Below are 21,049 nucleotides of genomic sequence, written 5' to 3'. Positions count from 1 at the left end.
CCTCAGAAGTGCATGAGATCAGGGTACTCTCAGAAGTCTGTTCTGCAACTTTAAAAGCCAGAGAATCTCAAGCTAACTTCTGCCACATACTGAATATGCCAAACCACTAAGTGGCTCTTTCTTCAAGCAGCAGGAGGCTAAATTTCTGGTTCAAACCTTGAAAACTGTTTCTGTGCTGACTCCATTGTGGGGAGGGGGAAGAGAAGAGAACACTTTCCTTAATAGAAGGCAATGCTGGATTTGCCCCCAGGAGGGTTGAGGACTTTGTTGTGTGATCGTGGCCGTGGCCCCAGCCTGGGCTCATGATCATCCATTTTGGGTCCAGGCTCTTTGGTGCTCTCCTTCTTCTGTGGCTCTCTCTTTTCACTTGTATCTTCCACCTGTGGTCTTTGGTCTTCTGTAATTGTAAATTAAGATATGTTGCCAGGTGGCCATGCCAGAATATTCACCCAGTCTTATGACAATTATAGCTTGCATTACATGTATTTTACCCAGCTGCACTTTGTTCAGCCCCCAGTTAGCACTTCATTTCCATGTTAACAAGGTGATAGTTATGTCATGTGTGCTGCGGAAGCATTGTGAAATGCTGCTCCCCAAGAATACTTTGCTAAAAAAGCTTTACAAGGAGCACGGAAGGGCACCCAGTACTGAACACTTGCACGCACACACACTCCTTTAAAACGTATTTAATCAGCCCACCAAGCAGGCCACTATAATGGGGACACGAAGAAAGTATTATGAAAGTGTGTGCAGACCATTCCCAGGCCTTTAAGGAACAGATACAGTCACAACTGCAGATAGGCACACACTAAATACTTGTGGCTTATATTCCTCTCTCCACAAGTCTTTTCATTTAGGTTTACTGATCTGGAATAATAATAGCTGTGTCAAACATTGAATATAACAAACAAACAAACCCCCAGAAAAAAACAGTTCTTCAAATAAAAATTGGATACTGCCCTTGACTCATCCATCCTGGAAAGCCTATAGAAACAACAGGTGAACAATCTGTCACCTACAGAGTGGTCTCCAAGCCCTGTGCAGCTCATCAAGAACTATGCTCATCTACTTCTTAGTGGTAAGCCATATCCAAGAGAAAGTATAGCTTAAGCCATGAATTCATGGCAGAGGGAATGACTTAGCACAAGGTTAGTGCTACCGACTGTATAATAATCAGCAAGTAAGTAGAAGTAATCTCAGGCAACTAGCTTAGGAGATGGTAATACACACTGGTAGATAGCTCAGATCAGATACATATTATTTGTCTCAGGCTTAGCTCTGGCATCCAGCAGAATAGCAACCCATTCCAGAATATTCTCATATAGTTATAGGAAGACTGAATTGTGGAGAATCTATTCTGTACTTTTAGAAGATGCACTGAATGCTTTTTATAAAATTTAGAAGATACAGGTTTTTTTTAAAGGGAATTCAGATGCAGGGATCTCTTCAAATTGTAACTCTTTACAGGTACAGTGGAATCTCTACTCACGTACGGAATCCGTTCTAAAGGTCCATTCGTGAGTCGATCTGGGTCGCTGGGAGAAGTGCTGTTCTGTGTGTGCGCATTCAGCGACAGTGCCGTTCTGCGCATGTGCAGACAGCGGCAGCTGCTTCTGCATGTGCACGAATTGCAGCAAACCCAGTATTTACTTCCAGGTTTGCTGCGGTTACGAGTTGGATTGCTCGCAAGTAGGGGCAGTGGTAGCTGAGGTTGTACTGTACACACACACAAAATAAGCCAAGCAAACCCACTTCAAATCCATTTCACTCTCACATCCATATATTAAAAAATTGCAGTCAGAGGTGCATTTTCATATTCAATTTCTTGTGACAGAAATAAAAAATTCTCAGTAATATTTCAGCTCAAATTCAAGCTGTTGTAAAGCTGAAGATTTCTGAAGAATCTTTGACTATTTTGCTGAAGCATTTAAAGGACTCTTAGTTCATTCCAAAGAGCTTCTTGCTTTTCTACTTATGACACTGAATGCTGTAACTGTTGGTAACTAGCATCTAAGGAGCTGCTGACAGAGCCAGCAGCTGACCAAGTCATTTTTCCATTAGAAAGTTAACATACCAAAGATTGGTTTCTTTGGAAAATAAAAAACCCTCTTCAACCTAAAAGTGTTTTTTTTGTGGATTCTGATAAATCTCATTTTAACAAGCCTCCCGGGAATTTTATTCATCCCACATATACTGAAAAGATAGGTTAGGTTCCTCGATGTTTGTCTAGATTCTGTCTCTCTATAGCGACCCACAAGCTGTATTAGGCATCTGCAGTTGACAGAATGCCTACAATTACGAGTTTTCTGGGGCCTCAAGATCAGCCACAGAAGTCTTGCTTGCACACACTATTATTATTATTTGTTACTTTTGACACACAGAGAAGTGTCCCAAAGTGACCTACAGCCTGACACTATCACTATTTACTTTCAGGCACCAGATAAGAATGTTTCTTTATACCCTGGCTTTTGTCCCTTAGTCTGGAGAGTTTTAGATATTTTTGGCATCTTTCAGTGGATCGGATGTGTTACACCTGACTTTTATATGTATAAAAATGTTTTTCATTCTACTCTTAGCTTTTCATTCTGTTTTGATTTCATACTAGTTTTAAAATACAACCAACGCTTTGGAAATCTTCTGCTTCCCAGAAAACGTGTTCCACTTACCTTTGGGTTTTAGTTCTTGTGGCACATCCCCTCTGTCATTCAGGATAACAGCATGATCCTGTAAGGGGAAAAACACTTTTAAAAAACTAAGTTCTGTGGGAATGTATTGCCCCTTTAAAAAAAAGCAACTCTAGGATTGCTTAGGCTTCCTTCAAGCAAGAAAGGCAACCAATTTCTGCTACCACTCTCTTTTTTGAAGGGCAGAACTTCTAGCACGTAGCTGTTGGAATCTGCGTTCGACCGAGCTGGTAAAGCTCATCTTTCTCCGGCCGAGTCCTTCGGAAATGCCCTGTGATGTGATTAACGACCTGAGCCTTTGATGAGGCTCCAGGCACATTCCCATTCAGCAGAGAATCAAAGCAGCACGCAGAAGTGATGAGATTTATGGCTACATCGCTATACTTTATTTCTTACTTTGCAGACAGAAAACACATCCTCTCTCTGTGAAAGGCAGAGAGCAACTGAACTAAACAAAGGAACAGGAAACCAGTAACGTCACATCCGTCTCCTGTCTTCCGTGAGACTTCAAACAGCCTGGAATGTCTCTGGAATGTAAACAGAGTCTAAGCAGCTGCACAGTGTCAAACAGAAACTAACAGTAGCTAGCATTTCTGCAGGGTTGTTTTCCACACATGAGGCAGAAGGGATTCTGCTTATTATAAGAACTTAAGAGACTGCTAGAGCAGGCCACTGGCCGATCTAGTCCAGCATCCTTATCTCACAGTGGCCAACATTTCTACTAGATAGATGTGCAATCTAATTCAACACTTTACAGTAGACAGAAGGCTGGGTCAGCATGATCAGGAATGAATGGAATGAATCAAAAGCTTCTCAATTCCATACCAAGGGCCCCCAGATTCAGCAACCTCAATTATACAAATGAATGCATGGCTGCTTCATTTACACAGATCATTCTTCCTAAGATCTGATCTGAGTTCTCCTGTGGCTTCACTAAAAAGAAAAAAGGAAAAGGAAATGGGCAAAATCTACAATACCTTGGGTTTGTTTGGGTGAGCTTTGACAATGTCGACAGGCTGTGGAGACCCAAAAATATTGCTTGTTTTTCCACCAGGTGGATTTGTAAGATGACGAGAAGGATTAGGTTTATGGTCCTCAAATATTCCACTGTCCTTCCCACCTGCAAGACAGCAGCACTAATGGAAGTTACTAAGAACTTCTCCTTCAGATTCTTCCAGGTAGCTCATGATAAGCTCCAGGAGTCAGCCCATTATCAGCATTGTTTGTATTTTTAATTCCCTGTACAATGTGCACTGACTTTTAACCTAATAGGCTGGGAATCAACCAAAACTATTCTGAAGATGTGTAATGTGTAAAAGGTTCCACTGCTAGACAAGCTGCCCAGCTAGCACTGACTAGCATTTGTTATGCATGGGATCATTCCAGGAACGTTTATTCCACTTGATTTCCAATGTGACACAATACTGCAATAAGAACAGCTATATGCTGCAACAGTGTTTGCAAGTGGATGCAGACGCCAGCAGTGTGGAAATGAACATGCATGGACAAGATTCTAGAAATATTTTGACTCACCTTCATGCTCTAAAACTGAAGCCCATTGTTCAAATTGCTTTATACAATTTATTAAAAACCTCTTTGTTCACTGGGAGAGTGCCAAGAACTGCTTTTGCCTAAGCCACTATTTAATGCAGCACTGTCTAAATACCACAGCTGAAAGTTGATATGTTACTACCATAAACAGAAAGCTTGAGTCCTACATCCCACACACCTCAACGTTTAGAAGTCCAATATCAATTATAAACCTGCACTTTTAATATCAGCCAGCCTAGGAGGTATGAGATCAAACACCATATCTTACCACATCCTCGGCACAACAGTGGTATTTGGATGAGGGTGGTATGCACTGCAATCTGTTGCCACCATATTTAAATGATCATTTTCATCAAGTTTTATTATGCAGCCTTTCCAGGGTTGAATTACTGGTTTGGTCCCCCTCTGCCAAAGCACACACTTGCAATCTACATTTGTAAGATGCAATCTATACGGCAAGATTGTGCAAACTGATAAAACATCTGTTTGTTACGCTGAATTACATCAGTTAGCAAAGCAGTGCAATTCATCTCTTGCATGCAAAATATTGGCTGAACACAACCTAAGCACGTCTTTGATTAACAAGGATAGTCTGAAACATACAGAGGCTTTCAATGGCGATACAATATGGTAAAACTCTGCTAGAATAGAGAAGGACAAAGTATAGGTTATGTATTCGCAGGCAAAGCCAAACCTGCCACTCCCTTACATAGTTTCTCAGGAAGATGACTCTCACCTGGAGGGTTTGTTCTCTTTGAAACGTTTGGAATTTCTTCAGCTCCTCCAAATATGTTAGATGTCATTCTGTGTGGCCTGAAAGAGGAGTTTACTTCTTCTGGGCTTCCAAAGAGATTGCTGGAGCTTCCTCCGGGAGGTTGCAGGACCCTGTTTACAGAAAATAAATGATAGTCAGCCACGAGCACAGATAGCGTCCAGTCTGAATTATATAAGTGAAAACAGGCAATGTGCAACCAGACAAGTCTATGGAGAGATTTATCCAAAGGTTATGAGAGAGGGGAAGGAAATAACTCTCTGTTAGTAGGAAGCAGAAAGCTTAATGGTTCAAATGTTGCATACAGTCAGCCTACAGATTCTATTAACTTCGTCTCTACAAAGTTAACCTTTGCTTAAATTAGGGGTCTGCAAGGTTTACCTCGCCTGGGCCGGTTCACTCCAGCAGAGATCCCTCGGTGGGCTGGATTGTGAGTGCCTGCGCAATTTCCGGCGCCTGAGCATACACAATTCCCGGCACCTGCGCAGACGCAATTTCCAGCGCCACGGAAGCAAGTCCCCATGCCGCGCTGCACCGGTTTAGTGCAGCACGTGGGGACTCACTGAGCAGGCGGCTCGGCTTGTGGGCCACTTAAACAACCCCCATGGGTTGCTTGTGGCCCATGGGCCTTAGGTTGCCTACTGGACTTCTCTGCGACCCATCCCCTCTGCAGGGAGGTGGGACCAATTCGGATGGTCCGCCCCCGCCACTTAATGGATCCAAATGGTTTCCAGAGAGTGGTAGGGGATGCTTTATCCCATGTTGATGGCCTTTCAGCTGATTCCCTGGTGGCCCGCTGGAATGTGGAGTTAACCAGGGCTATTGACTGTTTGGCTCCGAAGCGCCCTCTCCGATTGCATGGAGCCCGGACAGCCCCGTGGTTTTCCACGGATCTGAGGGCAATGAAACAATCGTTGAGACGGCTAGAGCGCCGGTGGCGGATAACTCATTCCGAATCTGACCGGACACAGGTTAGAGCTCAACGTCGAGCCTACCAAGTGGCGATAGCGACGGCGAAGAAGAATTTCTTCACCGCCTCTATTGCATCTGCAGAAAACAGCAGCAGGAGACTTTTTCAGGTGGTTCACAATTTAGCGGAACCACCTGCAACATCGGGGCCCAGTACGGGCCACATGTTCTCCTGCAATGATTTCGCAAAGTTCTTTGCAGATAAAATCGCTCAGATTCGGGAAGAAGTAGACTCCACCGTGGGAGCAGGGCCGGGGCGGGAGAGTGCAAGAGTTCTGTCTAGTCAAGTTGAGTGGGATCAATTCCAATCTGTTACCTCCGAGGATGTGGACAGGCTGCTTGGACGAGTGAAACCAACCACCTGTCTCCTGGATCCTTGCCCATCCTGGCTTATAAAAGCTAGCCGGGAAGGACTGGGCGATGGGCTTCGTGGGGTGGTGAATGCTTCCCTCCGTGAGGGAGCCTTCCCAGACCCGCTGAAAGAGGCGGTTATTAAACCGCTTCTTAAAAAACCATCTTTAGATGCGGCCACGATGGCCAATTATCGCCCAGTCTCAAATCTTCCATTCTTGGGCAAGGTGATTGAGCGAGCGGTTGCCGAACAACTCCAGGCACGCCTGGAAGAAGCGGACCATTTGGATCCCTTCCAGTCGGGATTCAGGCCTCATCATGGGACTGAAACTGCCTTGGTCGCACTGGTTGATGATCTCCGGCGGGCTAGGGACAAAGGTGAGAGCTGTTTCCTAGTTCTGCTGGATCTCTCAGCGGCGTTCGATACCATCGACCATAGCATCCTTCTGGACCGTCTTGGGGGGCTGGGAGCTGGGGGCACTGTTATACAGTGGTTCCGCTCCTTCCTCCTAGGCCGTGTTCAGAAAGTGGTGGTGGGGGATGAGTGTTCAGACCCCTGGGCTCTCACTTGTGGGGTGCCTCAGGGTTCTGTCCTCTCCCCCATGCTTTTCAACATCTACATGCGGCCGCTGGGAGAGATCATCAGGAGGTTTGGGCTGGGTGTTCATCAGTATGCGGATGATACCCAGCTCTACCTCTCTTTTAAATCAGAACCAGTGAAGGCGGTGAAGGTCCTGTGTGAGTGTCTGGAGGCGGTTGGAGGATGGGTGGCGGCTAACAGATTGAGGTTGAATCCTGACAAGACAGAAGTACTGTTTTGGGGGGACAGGAGGCGGGCAGGTGTGGAGGATTCCCTGGTCCTGAATGGGGTAACTGTGCCCCTGAAGGACCAGGTGCGCAGCCTGGGAGTCATTTTGGACTCACAGCTGTCCATGGAGGCACAGGTCAAATCTGTGTCCAGGGCAGCTGTTTACCAGCTCCATCTGGTACGTAGGCTGAGACCCTATCTGCCTGCGGACTGTCTCGCCAGAGTGGTGCATGCTCTGGTTATCTCCCGCTTGGACTACTGCAATGCACTCTACGTGGGGCTACCTTTGAAGGTGACTCGGAAACTACAACTAATCCAGAATGCGGCAGCTAGACTGGTGACTGGGAGCGGCCGCCGAGACCATATAACACCGGTCTTGAAAGACCTGCATTGGCGAGACTTCCGGCGGGCGCGGATCCGGTTGCAGGCGAGGGTTTGTCTCTCCGGAGAGAGCTCTAGCTTTTCGGCCGATTTGGGAGTTTTTGAGGGCGACAAAACTCCCGCTAACCCTCTGGAGGGTATCCGGAGGTCTTGGTGCCCAGCAGTGCGAAGGTGTCACTCGTCTGGTCGCCAGGTAGCCTTTGTATAAAGGCGAAGAGAGCGACGGAACAAGAGACGGCAATCCGGGCAGCCATTACAGCGGCGAATTAGCGAAGCCTCGAGCCTGCAGGCTAAGCGCCTTGCTCTCGATACAAAGAAACTCAGATACGCAGAAGGAGTGCTGGAAACTGTAAAGGGGAAAGCGTAAGGAAGTATCTGAGAAGAAAGAGAAACAGCCGAGTTCAGCGTCAGCTTGTCTTCAGCGGGAAAGACGCAGTGTGGTTTGCAGAGCCGAAGGAGAAAGTAAGTTACCGCTAGTGGTTATATTGTCCGTCCCTCCCCCATGGACTCACTTTGAAATTAGACCCTCTCCTGCTGTAGAGGGGAAAGGGAAAACAACCGAGGGAGGGCAGAGAAATGCGGTACTAGAAAAAACTCAGTCGTCACGGCAACGGAGACACAGAACTACAAAGAGCAAACTATACAAAAAAAAAAAGACAAAAGGAGATTTCGGTTAAGAGGACTTTTACTAAGACTCCTGTGAGACGTTACGCTAAGTGGCTTATAAGAAAACTCCGGGGGTGGGGAAGACTACTCTCTGGACATTCGGAATCACTTTGCTACTGTATCGCTGTTTGGGGGCTTTCTTTATCTGCTACGTTTGTTACGCTTTTTTTATCTTCTTTTGGACTCAATATTTGGGTCACGGAAAGAGGAAGGAACGGGGGAAGAACAGTGTGAACAGCGTGAAACCACAAACAGGATAGACTAATTGACTAATTGACTAACTCTCTATACACTTAAGAACTCTGCTTAAGAACCGACTCCTCCTGCTGGACTGAATTAAGCATTGCACCTAAATTTTGGAAAAGATTATCTGGAGACTCAGACTCTCATAGGTTAAGTGGTTGCTAAAGTGGTTGTTAAAGAGTGGGTGGAGGAGTCTGAATTGAGGCAGGAAGAGTGTAATCAGACTCTGGTTGGTGGACCCAATTAACCTCTTTAAAACCTCTGGAGGGGAGGGATAGTCTTCCTTTTATTTTTTGGGGGGAAACAGACTCTGTTATTTCAAGTGGCTATTCCAAGTGGTTAAATATAAGAAGGTTTATACTACCCCGAGGGACTAAGACCTCTTGGGGGTTAATTGAAAGCTGAATAGTTTAACTATAAGGAATACATCTATATATATTTTTTCGGCATAAAAGGAACTCCCAAGCTTAAGGACAATGTCACATACGCAGAAGAAAGGGGCAGAGGGAGGTACCCCAACTGATAGGAGAGCTTCAAAACAAGAAACAGAATTTAGGACAGAAATATTGAGGATGTTCGCAGAAATAAAACAAAGCGAAAAAAATCTGGAAACTAAATTGGAACAGGTGGACAATAAAATCGGAAAAATGGACAAAAAGATTGAAGAGACAGTAAGTGAGCTAAAAGGACAGATTAAAGAGGTCTCAAAAAGAGTGGATGAGGGACTAAAAAAGACAAAGCAGGAAATGAAAGAAATGAAGCGAGAAGAAGAAAGAATGAGAAATGAGATAGTAGAGTTAAACAAAATACAGGAAGAAATTAAAGATTCCATCGCAATGAATGATCTAAAACAGAGGGAGATTAACTTAAGATTGAGACAAATCCCAGAAGTACAAAACGAGAATATAAAAGAAAGATTAGTGAAGGAAATAGCACAGTGGATGGAAGTGGAAGAGGAAGATGTGGCAAGGACAATTATAAATGCGTATAGAATGAAAATCAAAACAAATAAAGCCAGGAAATATCCAGGGGATTGTCTAGTTACATTCAAAGACAGAGAGATGAGAAATTTGGTTTTGCAAAGAAATAGGGAAAAAAGATTATACATTGATGGGCATTATATTATCATATTTAAAGACATCCCCATAAGGCTGTTAAAACGGAGGGAATCGTATAAACCACTAGTGCAACTACTTAAAAAGAATAGAATTGACTTCCGATGGGAATTCCCGGAAGGGGTCTCTTTCTTCTATAAAGGTGTTAAAAGAAGATTGACTAGTCCCGAAGAAATAGGAAAATTCACAAGAAGATATAAAGAGCTCCAAGCGGGAGAGGAAGAGGAGAAGGGTGCAGAAGGTCGACCTAGACTGAGGGAGGATTTAGAATTAGGTGAAGAGGAAGAACAAAGCAGAGGAGAATTAGAAGAAGAAGAAGAGGAGGAAGAAGGAGAGGAAACAGAAAGGTTACAGAGTAACATCTAACTCAGAGTAGCACTTAAAATAATATGTCTCTTAAACTATGGAACTGGAATGTCAATGGAATGAATGATAAGAAAAAACGCAATGGAATTGAACGCATTCTAAAAAAGAAAAATTTAGATATCATATGTCTTCAAGAAACCCACGTGGCCAGTAAACATAAGAAAGTCCTTATTAATAAGAGGTTAGGAAATGAGTTTATCTCTTCCGATAAAAAGAAAAAAAGAGGAGTAGTACTATATATTAAAAATAACATTGAAACACACCAACTATTTAAGGATGAGGAAGGGAGAATGATCGCAGTCCGTATTAAATGGCAAGGGGAAATGATGATAATAGTGGGAGTTTACGCACCAAATGGCAATAAAACAGAATTTTTCAGATCATTGGAAGAGAGATTATTTGATTATATGGACCAAAAAATCATAATAATGGGAGATATGAACGGGGTGGTCTCAACAGAAATAGATAGATTAAGGAAAACTAAGACAGAAGGAGGGAAACTACCCAAGACATTTTTTGAAATGGTGAAGAACTATAACTTGGTAGATATATGGAGATTGAGACACCCCCTGGAGAAACAATTTACATTTTATTCAGGATCGAATCAATCGCTGTCAAGACTAGACCAAATTTGGATATCAAACGAACTAACAGTAAGAACTACAAAAATTGAAATACAGGCCAAAATTATCTCCGACCATAACCCCATTATAATGGAGATGAAGGGGGTTGAAAGACGAACTTTCAGATGGAGACTAAATGATAACCTATGGGATGATCAAAAATTTGTGGAAAAGATTCGGACGAAACTATTGGAGTACTTCTCAGATAACCTAGACAAAGGGGTTAAAATAAACGTGGTATGGGACGCGAGCAAGGCAGTTATGAAGGGCCTGTTCATCCAACAAAATGTATGGAAAAGAAATAATAAAGAAAAAAGAACTAAGGAGATTTTGAGACAGATTATGGATTGTGAACAAAAACTAATTAAAAAACCAAATAATGAAAGGCTATTGCAGGAAATAAAATCCCTCCAAACCCAATTTGCAATGTTGATAAATAAGGAGGTTGAGTGGAATATTAAAAGATTAAGACAGAGAAATTTTGAGTTCGCTAATAAGCCAGGAAAATGGCTTGCGTGGCAAGTCAAAAAGAGAAAGGAACAAAACACAATAAATAAAATACAAATAAACGGAGAAGAGATAACTGAACCAAAAGGGATTAGAAGAGGATTCGTGGAGTTTTACGAGCAACTATACAGGAATAAGGATAGAAACAATAATAGGAAAATAGAGAGATATTTAAAAGAGAAAATGGTAAGGAAGATTTCGACAGAGCAAAGAGAAATGTTAAATGCCCCCATCTCCAGAGATGAAGTAGAGGAAGTGATAAAGGAACTGAAAAGAGGAAAAGCTCCGGGCCCAGATGGGTTCACTGCGAGCTACTATAAAGAAATGAAAGATATATTGACGGCTCCGTTAGTTGAGGTGATGAATAAGACCCTAAAGGAAAAAGAGATCCCAAGTACCTGGAAGGAGGCATTTATCACAATAATTCTAAAACAAGATACAGACCCAACCCAAGTAAAAAATTATAGACCCATTTCCTTATTAAATACAGATTATAAGATCTTTGCGGGAATTCTAGCAAAAAGGTTTAAAAAGATATTAGTGAAGATAATCCATGAGGACCAAGCGGGCTTTCTACCAGGAAGGCAAATAAAAAATAACACAAGAGGCATAATTAATATAATAGAATATTTATCGGACAGAATTGATAAGCCAGCTAGCCTGATTTTTATTGACGCGGAGAAAGCCTTCGATAATGTCACCTGGGACTTCATGTTGAGAAATTTAGAAATTATGGAAGTGGGTCAAGAATTCTGGAATGGGATAAAAGCAATATATACAGAACAGAAAGCGAAGTTGATAATAAACAATGCCATAACAGAAGATATAAAAATATCTAAAGGGACAAGACAGGGATGCCCGCTTTCGCCGCTGCTCTTTATAGTGGTGTTGGAGGTTCTGTTAAACGCAATAAGGCAAAACAAACAAATTAAGGGAATATCATTAGGTTCAAACGAATACAAAGTTAAAGCATATGCTGATGACGTGGTATTAACGGTAGAAGATCCTATAGACAGCTTAAAGGGAATTCTGGAGGAGATGGAGGAATTTGGGAAGTTAGCTGGATTTAAATTAAATAAGAATAAGACAAAGATGATTGTTAAAAACCTAGACCAAGATAAGATAGAATTACTACAGGAACAAACAGGAATTGAAGTAGTCAAAAAGGTTAAATATTTAGGACTCTGGCTTACCAATAAGAATATTGACTTATACCAAAATAATTACATCCCGGTGTGGAATGAAATTAAGAAAAATCTGGAGATTTGGGCAAGGATGAAATTATCATTCTGGGGTAGAATATCCATGGTCAAAATGATGGTACTCCCCAAAATGCTCTTTCTATTCCAAACAATTCCGATAATAAAGGGCACAAAAAACTTTAAAGAATGGCAAAGGGTGATTTCTAGATTTGTCTGGGAAGGAAAGAAGCCCAGAATTAAGTTTAAGATATTAACAGATATTACTGAAAGAGGGGGCTTCGCCCTACCAGACATGAGACTGTACTACGAGGCGGCATGCCTTTGTTGGATTAAAGAGTGGATAAAGTTGGAGGATACAGAGTTATTGGATTTAGAAGGTTATAAGAACAAATTTGGATGGCATGCCTATTTGTGGAGAGATAAGATAAAAGTACATAAGGGATTTTGCAGCCATATCTTTAAGGGACCTTTGATAGAAGTTTGGAATAGATATAAGAACATACTGGAACCAAAAACCCCACACTGGTTATCACCAGTGGAGTTGATAAGTGTAAAGAAAGTCAATATGGGGAAAAAATGGGGTAGGTACGAAGAAATGGTATTGAAGGAAGGAGGGAAGTGGAAAATTAAACCATATGACCAGGTAAAAAGATATACATACGATTGGCTGAGTTACTATCAGATAAATGAAATATTTAAAAAAGAAGTGAAAGAGAGGGGATATGATGAAAAGACATCGAAATTTCAGAGAGAGATAATAAACTGTGATCGGAAAAATCTGTCAAGTATGTATAAAATACTGTTAGAATGGAACATGAAAGATGAGAAAGTTAAAAAAGTGATGACTCAATGGGCAAAGGACCTTGGATATGATATTCAATTGGAGAATTGGGAAAAATTGTGGAGAGTGAATATAAAATTTACAGCATGTGTACTGCTAAGGGAGAATATGTTAAAAATGTTATATAGGTGGTATATAACACCCGTTAAACTAGCCAAGATGTATAAAACAGATAACAAATGTTGGAAATGCAGACAAAAAGAAGGGACGTTCTATCACCAATGGTGGGAATGTGGGAAGGTTAAAAGCTTCTGGGACGAAGTCTACAATGAAATCAAAAAGATATTAAGCTACACATTTGTAAAGAAACCCGAAGCTTTTCTATTAGGTATGGTGGGAAAAGACATTAAAAGAAAGGATTGTAAAATCTTCCAGTATGCGGTAACAGCTGCTAGAATCGTGGTGGCGCAGAAGTGGAAGCAGGAAGAAGGCCCAACGATAACAGAGTGGAGATTAAAATTAACGGAATATGCGGAGTTAGATAAATTAACAGGGAAAATTAGATATATGAAGGATCAAAAATTTATAGATGACTGGGGAAAATTTGCGGACTATCTGGAGAACAAATGTTTAGTAAATACAACGCTAGTAGGATTTAAAGAGGCACTGTAAAACACCAAGAAGTATTGCTTATGGAAAACAATGTTTGAAAGATGGTATTAATGGCAGTACGAAAGAATGGAATGCGCTATAAAGAGAGAAATACGAATGAATGTCAAGGACGTTGAAGGAAGTCCAAAAGTATGAGATGTATGAAACACGGATTTAATGTATATATATGGAAAGACTAATAAAATCTTTTAAAAATGCAAAAAAAAAAAAAAAAAAAAGAAAGACCTGCATTGGCTCCCAGTACGTTTCCGAGCACAATTCAAAGTGTTGGTGCTGACCTTTAAAGCCCTAAACGGCCTCGGTCCAGTATACCTGAAGGAGCGTCTCCACCCCCATCAGTCTGCCCGGACGCTGAGGTCCAGCGCCGAGGGCCTTCTGGCGGTTCCCTCACTGCGAGAAGCAAAGCTACAGGGAACCAGGCAGAGGGCCTTCTCGGTAGTGGCGCCCGCCCTGTGGAACACCCTTCCAGCAGATGTCAAGGCGATAAACAACTACCTGACATTCAGGAGACATCTTAAGGCAGCCCTGTTCAGGGAAGTTTTTAACGTGTGATATTTTATTGTATTTTTGGTTTTTATGGAAGCCGCCCAGAGTGGCTGGGGAGGCCCAGCCAGATGGGCGGGGTATAAATAATAAATTATTATTATTATTATTATTACCCCTAGCTTAAATGCATAAAGAATATGATGGTCAGGATAAGTTTAAAGAGGGCAAATAATTTATAACTGTACATACTTCTCGACAAAAAAAAGGGGGGGGAATCCCAAACTAGGTCTGTGCAAAGCATATCAGGCACCAATAAGAAGTTTGGCTTGATGCTTCTTGGTGGATATTTTCCCATTGTTGGGTGAGGTCATTACCACACCCAAATTCAAACTGAACAAGAGTGCATGCATTTATTGCTTACAAACTTGTCCACACCCTTTTATAGGCTTCGTGACTAGCACATCAGCATATACACATATTGTTAAGACTGTTGCAATCTGTTATTCAGCTTTCTGTGGAAAGAAACATTCCAGAACAAGGCCAAGGTTTGCAGGGAACGGAATGCAAATGAAATTAAATAATGCATTGTAAACGACCAGATAAGAGGTAGCTAGGACAGACACTCAGTACAATACATGCACAACAAAACTACAAGTTTTGACCCTCTATTGATGACTGAAGTATCAAGCTGGTTCCATACAAATAGTCAATATCTATGCAAACATTTGCACTCTTGAAGCAATTTCACAATACAATGGAAGTTGATAGACTAATTCAATGAAGGTGGTGAGGGAAAAGATGTTTCTTGTATCATTTGCCAGGAAGGAGACAAGACTGTGTTCAGATTTTGAGACACAGCTATACGGCATTCCAGACCATAAAACCTTTTCTCTCCAAAAGTCATGGAAGAGAATTTCCTGTGCAATCGGAGTGCCTGAATAAAGGGTTGGGTGCGGGTGGGGAGGAATAAACTAAGAATACAGTGGTACCTTGGGTTACAAACGCTTCGGGTTAAGTGTTTTCAGGTTGTGGACCGCGGGAAACCTGGAAGTACCGGAAAGGGTTACTTCCAGGTTTCGCCGCATGCGCAGAAGTGCTAAATCGCGCTTTGTGCATGCACAGAAGCACCAAATCACGTCATGCGTGTGTGCAGACGTGGCGCTGCAGGTTACGAACACTGCAGGTTGCAGATGTGTCTCCGTCATGGATTACGTCTGCAACCCGAGGTTCCACTGTATCATTTTGCTTCTAAGTTACTGCTGCTTTCTTTCAACATGCCACAATGCAAACAAGTCTGCAGTGGTCATCGCCTCTCTCTTCATCAAAATGAGAAAACAGAATCACTCATGCAATCTAAATTCAAACTTTCTCAACTGACAATGCAGTGCTTGGCAGTCTCGTGCCAATAATTTAGCTTTGGTTTCAACAATCCCCATCAGCTCCAGCTAGCAAATGGCCGTGTTGGTGAAGGCTGGTTTAGAATGTTGGACTAGGACATCACTCAGGGTTCAAATCCTCACTAGGATTTGAGTTCACAAGGGGACCTTGGGTCAATCACCATCTCTCAGCCTCACAGGCTTGTTGAAAGAATAAAATAGGGAGTGGGAGAGCCAAATACGCCCCCCTAACCTCCCTGGAGGAAACGTTGAATATAAATGCAAAAACAAAATAAATGAAAATAAATACTTGAAGATTGCATTTTGGACCACAAAAGGCTCTCTGATTAAAAGTGTGAGTATCATATCTGAGATCAGTGAACTACACATTTAGGCACTGTTCCAACACCACAGTTTCAAGCATTGCAACAGTAACATGAGTGTGCCTGACTGAAGATACACATTGTATACACAACAGAGAGGGTTTTCATTGCAAATTCTGCATGAATATTTTCAAGAAGCAGAAACAAATTCAGAAAGAAAGCATCATACAATGAGCACAAGTCCTTTAAGAAATATAGGCTGTTTGACACTAGTTGACACACAAATCCCAAATTGCTTGAGGAAAGGGGGTGGTTCCTACAGTCCTGGAAAGAGGCTGCAATGAATTCCCTCCTGAAGTAGTAAGGTTTAGATCCAGGTAACTATTAGGAAATATCTGTACAAACTCTGTACAAGGTTTCTCCTTGGAATGGAAAGTGCCTTAGTCACCTTGGTGATGAAACAGTATCTTGTTGAGGAAGCTGGGAAGACTGGCATATTGTTTTACAGTGGCTCTTTACATTCTTGGAAGAACAGTCCCAGAAGGTGATGCTGAGAGATTGCTGTTCCATCCAATGGGGAGACAAGGTTTCATACTGTCTCCCAGGCTGAAATATTTTCATTTTAAATAGACTTTTAATAAAGAATTCTGCTGCTCTTTAATAACTGATGATTTTAGTTATTTTTTACATCTGAAGTTTTATTGATGTGATTATTCTATTGCATATAGAACCCATTTCTTCTTCTTTGCCATATCCTATGAAGGTAGTGGCAGACTGTTCCTCTTTAGCTGGAAATGCTACTGCATACACAGTTCTGAAGAGAACAAAAAGGAACAAAACTTGAGCAAAAAAGTGCAAGTAAGGGATGCTTTAAAAAAATTCTGAGGAGCGTACTGCTAAAAATATTAAGACCAACAAGGAGTTCTTTAAATAAATTGGTATCACGAAACCATCTAGGAAGACAGTTCGAACCTTGGATGACAAGGTAGTAAAAGGAATGTGAAAGGAGGATATGGAGAAGTTGAATGAATTATTTGCCTCTGCAGATCCCAGTGCCTGAACCAGTACCTCACTAAGGTCTCCTCAGGAAGCTTAGCCATCGAGGAATAAGGGGAGGGATCCTCTTGTGGACCACAAATTTGTTAACTTGGACGAAGCAAAGATGTAGAAAGTGAATAGAGACAAGATTTTCTCATGGACATCTAATGAAGCTTAATGTTGGAAGATTCACAACAGTTAAACTACGGCCATTGCTCCCACAGGAGGCAGTGATGGCCATCAACCTAGATAGCTTTGAAGGATTGGAGAAATTCATGGAGGTGAGGACTATCTAGGGCTAGTTGCCATGATGACTATGCTCTGCTTGTACACTTGGAGGTAGCAACGCTTTTGATTACCCGTTGCTGGAAACCCACAGGAGAGGAGAGTTCTTGTGTGCTCAAATTATGCTTGTGAGTTTCCCACAGGCATCTGGTCGGCCCCTGCCCTGATCAAGCAGGCTCTTCTTAAATCTCTTACCTCATGTATTCCAGGGCTGAGCTCTGAGTCAGAAAATTCAATCCCAATCCCTTGTGCTTTCAATAAGCATGATGTCCTCACAGTATTGCAAACACCAGGAGTAAGTTCCTTGAGCATTCTGATAATGTAAAAAAATCCACTAAATTTCAAAATTCTTCCTGACACTAATTCAGTATGCATATATTGTTACATTTTGATGAGTCACCTTGTGCAAAAGGGCATCTAGGCAATTAAAAAAAAAATTAATCACTGATATCCAAAATAATGATGTCACTCAAATGAAACACTACTTTCTAATCAGTGTGTGTTCAGGTGGCAAGATTTGATTTAAGTAATCCATTGTTATCAAAGTCTGTCTACATATGCTGGTCTAAGTTATGGGGATGGAGGAGAGGAGAGGAGATACAGAATCCAGGTTTTCTCCAAGGTTATTGCTTCATGAGAAAAGTCAAGAACTCTAGGTTGGTTGAAGCAGAGATTAATAGGCAGTTTTAGAATTAATATTTTATGTCTCTGGCAAGAAGCAAAACTCTCTAAAGGTAGAGAGATGTTGACTTCAAAGTGAGTTTTGGCTTCTGGAAAACAGAGCCTGGTGTCACAACTGAGCCTTCCTGAAAAAAATCATACCAGACAGTGCGGTCTGGTGCCCTTTAAGCACAGCAGCCACCTCCTACAGCAAAAATCTATTCTGAAACACTGGGTGGCATGAATTATTAAACCTCCAAAAGGAGGAGGAGGAGTGCTAATGAGTCTGTTATTCAAATCTCAACAGACTGATCCACCTCCATGAAGTTACATATCATAGCAATAGTAGAAATATATAGGTACTTACAATTCTAATCGCCAATCCATGTACAATTAAAATATTCAATGTTTATTTTGGAGATTAAGCAGCTGCATTGAAGTTTAGGGCAGCAATCAATCAGGACCACTTTGAGATTAAGTATCGTATTTTTCGCCCTATAGGTCACACTTTTCCCCCTCCAAAAATGAAGGGGAAATGTGTGTGCGTCCTATGGGGCGAATGCAGGCTTTCGCTGAAGCCTGGAGAGCGAGAGGGGTCGGTGCGCACCGACCTCTCACGCTCTCCAGGCTTCGCACACCTCTCCGCAAGCAGCGGGAGCCCAGCGCTGGGCTCCCGCTGCTTGCGGAGAGTTGCCTGCATGCTGAAGCCTGCGCGCGCTGAGCTCAGCGCGTCCAGGCTTCGCGGACCTCTCCGCCTGTTTGGGGGCTGGGGTCGGGGGAAGCCCCAGCCCGGGGAAAAAATAATTTCCCCCCCAAAAAAACTAGGTGCGCCTTATGGGACGGTACGTCCTATAGGGCGAAAAATACGATAATTGTGAAGTGTAGACTAGCCCATCTCTCTCTCTCTCTCTCTCTCTCTCTCACACACACACACACACGCTAAATGCCAACAAATCATATACCTAAAGGCATTACTTCTTCAGATACACACAACTCTGTACCTTCTAGCATAGCTACTGATATGAATAGAGTTGGTGGTACTTGGGGTTGGACACTGGAGCCACTAATTGAATGCTATCCCTACAGCAGTCTTCCCTTAACTGGCACCCACCAGATGTTTTAGACTACAACTCTTGACTAGATTCCTGGGGAAGGTTACCTTAGCATGTAAAACAATCGCTGCTACAATAGTTCCACTGCCATTATAGAAACCAGTGTTCGAGTCTTCCAGCTTATAAGCATCAGAAGTGTTCTGCATACAAAGCAATGCACATGGACAGACAAAGCAAACAAAGTTCAGAGAAGACCCAATGTGGTGTAGTAGAGAGTTAGTATTTATTTGGAAGACCTGGGTAGGGCAGTCAGTACATCCGGCATCATCTAGGCCATATTGCATCATATATTGAGTTATGTGTCAAACAGTCTTCTCTTAGGAAAACATTTTGCATGAACTGAATAGAAGCCTATCAGCAGCCAGGTTTCAGCAACTCCCAAGTCTCTTAGGTGAGGACAGTCAGAAATTATAGGGACCTACCAATAAAAGCTGTGTGATTCTTGCACAATAAATGTGACATATAAATGAATTGTCAAATGAGCATAACACTTTCTCTCTCACACACATGGGGTGGTTAATTCACAAAGGGAGTTCAGCATTCAAAGCAATCCAAGTGACTACTATACTAGACACAGGTAAAAATGAGATCCAGTGGAAGTAGTAAGAGGTCTAACTGAGTGCAGTTGGTTTCTTCTCTCCCGGTAACCTGAATCAATTTCATTTATATGCAATACATGCTCCAGACAAGGACAAATCCATTTATAGCCTCCAAGAATAGGCAAAATCAAAACCTACTCATTCCACCCACACACGGGCATGGCCAGAGGAAGCAGAAGAAAGGCAGGACACCTTATCACGAATACTCCAGTTGCAACCACAACAAAGCTAATTCTAATCTAGGCATCAGTGCTATACTTTCTTTCTCAGACAGGCCTTGGGATGTTTAATACAACATTTTGGGTGCGAACGCATTAAGTTTCCCTCTACGTATACAGTATACCATTTCAGAGGGGAGTTCAGAAACAGCACCATACATTATCACTAGAATCCTTATGACTGCCAAACAATGTGTGGATCAGCATTGTTGCCTTGATTTGGTGTATTCAGATTCCGTATTTAAAACTTTCGTCAGTCACCTTAAGTTTTTCTGCTGGGGGAAAGAGACAGGCAAGACATTTTTAAAAATAAAACACCACCCAAAAATATAAGTATAACCTTCCTTTATTTTGCTTGAGCAGGCTAGTGAAAAGGGCGGGCACCATAAAAGCTTTTGTTCTCTTTAAAACAAAACGAAAAAACCCCCAAACCTCCGCCACACCCCTTACAGAAGTCTTTTACTCAGAAGCAAGCCAGGCAGTTTCATCAGGGTTACTCCCATGTATGCCTGCAAAATAATGCAGCCTCAGCGCTAGGTAAGAAATCCGGTTTCCGACGGCACCAGAAGGCCTCCTACCTGAACCGGCATATTGCCACACCCCCACCCCCACTCTCAAAGCGCAGCGAGGCCGAACTGGAAACGCACGGCTTTAATTCGAATCGAAAGCGTCCGCCTCGGTCTGCTTTTACAACCCACAACATGCCCTTAAAAAACGGCGTTCTCTCCCCCCCGCCTCGTTTGCAGCGAGGTGGCTCCGCCAAGTCACCAGCTTCCGCCCCTGAGCCTCCCCTCAGCCACAAGGGCGGGAAACGGAGCGAGGGACCCCGGCGTCCGGCGTCTCCTCCCCGCCCCGCCCCCACAAAGCGAAGGCCGCTCTTCCTCAGAGGAACGAGCACATTTACCTCGAGCTGGGTTTCCCCGAGTCGGTCTCGGGTCCCTGAAACATGGTGGCGGGAACGGCGGCGACCAACGGCCTAGCGGATGCTAAGCAACGCGCTCCTCAACTGCGAGCGGAGCTGGAGCCCCGCGCTTGTGATTTCCTCAGGCAGGGCTCCCGGGCGGTTCTTTAAAAGCCGATTGGCCGTTGGAGCCGCCGCTCACGGCCAGCCAATCAACTGACGACTCGGTGATCTGTGCCCAATGAGCGCAATACAAGGTTGGGGGCGGGAAGAAGGGGCGAGATGCCTCAAGCGCGGGCGGAGTGAATTGAAGTGCAGAGTGTCTGAGGACCGGGACATTCGCAGGGAAACCAAAATGCT

At 42.9% G+C, this 21,049-nt stretch overlaps 1 protein-coding gene across 1 annotated transcript; it reads right to left on the bottom strand.

Annotated features, from left to right (window-relative positions):
* Window positions 1-165: 165 nt before the first annotated feature.
* Window positions 166-20,852, bottom strand: JPT2 (Jupiter microtubule associated homolog 2). The gene is made up of 5 exons (XM_082200163.1): window positions 20,693-20,852; window positions 4,972-5,120; window positions 3,662-3,804; window positions 2,667-2,724; window positions 166-397 (listed from the first exon to the last, which is right to left on the bottom strand). Exons 1-5 carry the CDS (start codon window positions 20,734-20,736, stop codon window positions 219-221), a joined length of 573 nt encoding a protein of 190 aa, XP_082056289.1. The 5' UTR covers window positions 20,737-20,852; the 3' UTR covers window positions 166-218.
* Window positions 20,853-21,049: the final 197 nt, after the last annotated feature.

This window comes from Podarcis vaucheri (genome assembly GCF_965113315.1).
Source record: "Podarcis vaucheri genome assembly, chromosome: 14".
Lineage (NCBI taxonomy): Eukaryota > Metazoa > Chordata > Lepidosauria > Squamata > Lacertidae > Podarcis > Podarcis vaucheri.
The sequence above is the reverse complement of the archived record's forward strand: the minus strand, read 5'-3'. Positions and strand labels throughout refer to the sequence as shown.

Bases quoted from the DNA above. Each gene is read 5' to 3' on its own strand.
- JPT2 (XM_082200163.1), bottom strand. From the start codon at position 20,736: ATGTTTCAGGGACCCGAGACCGACTCGGGGAAACCCAGCTCGAG. The intron at 5,121-20,692 runs GTAAATGTGCTC...TTCTGTAAACAG, and splicing joins TCGGGGAAACCCAGCTCGAG to GGTCCTGCAACCTCCCGGAG. The intron at 2,725-3,661 runs GTATTGTAGATT...TTCCCCTTACAG, and splicing joins CTCACCCAAACAAACCCAAG to GATCATGCTGTTATCCTGAA.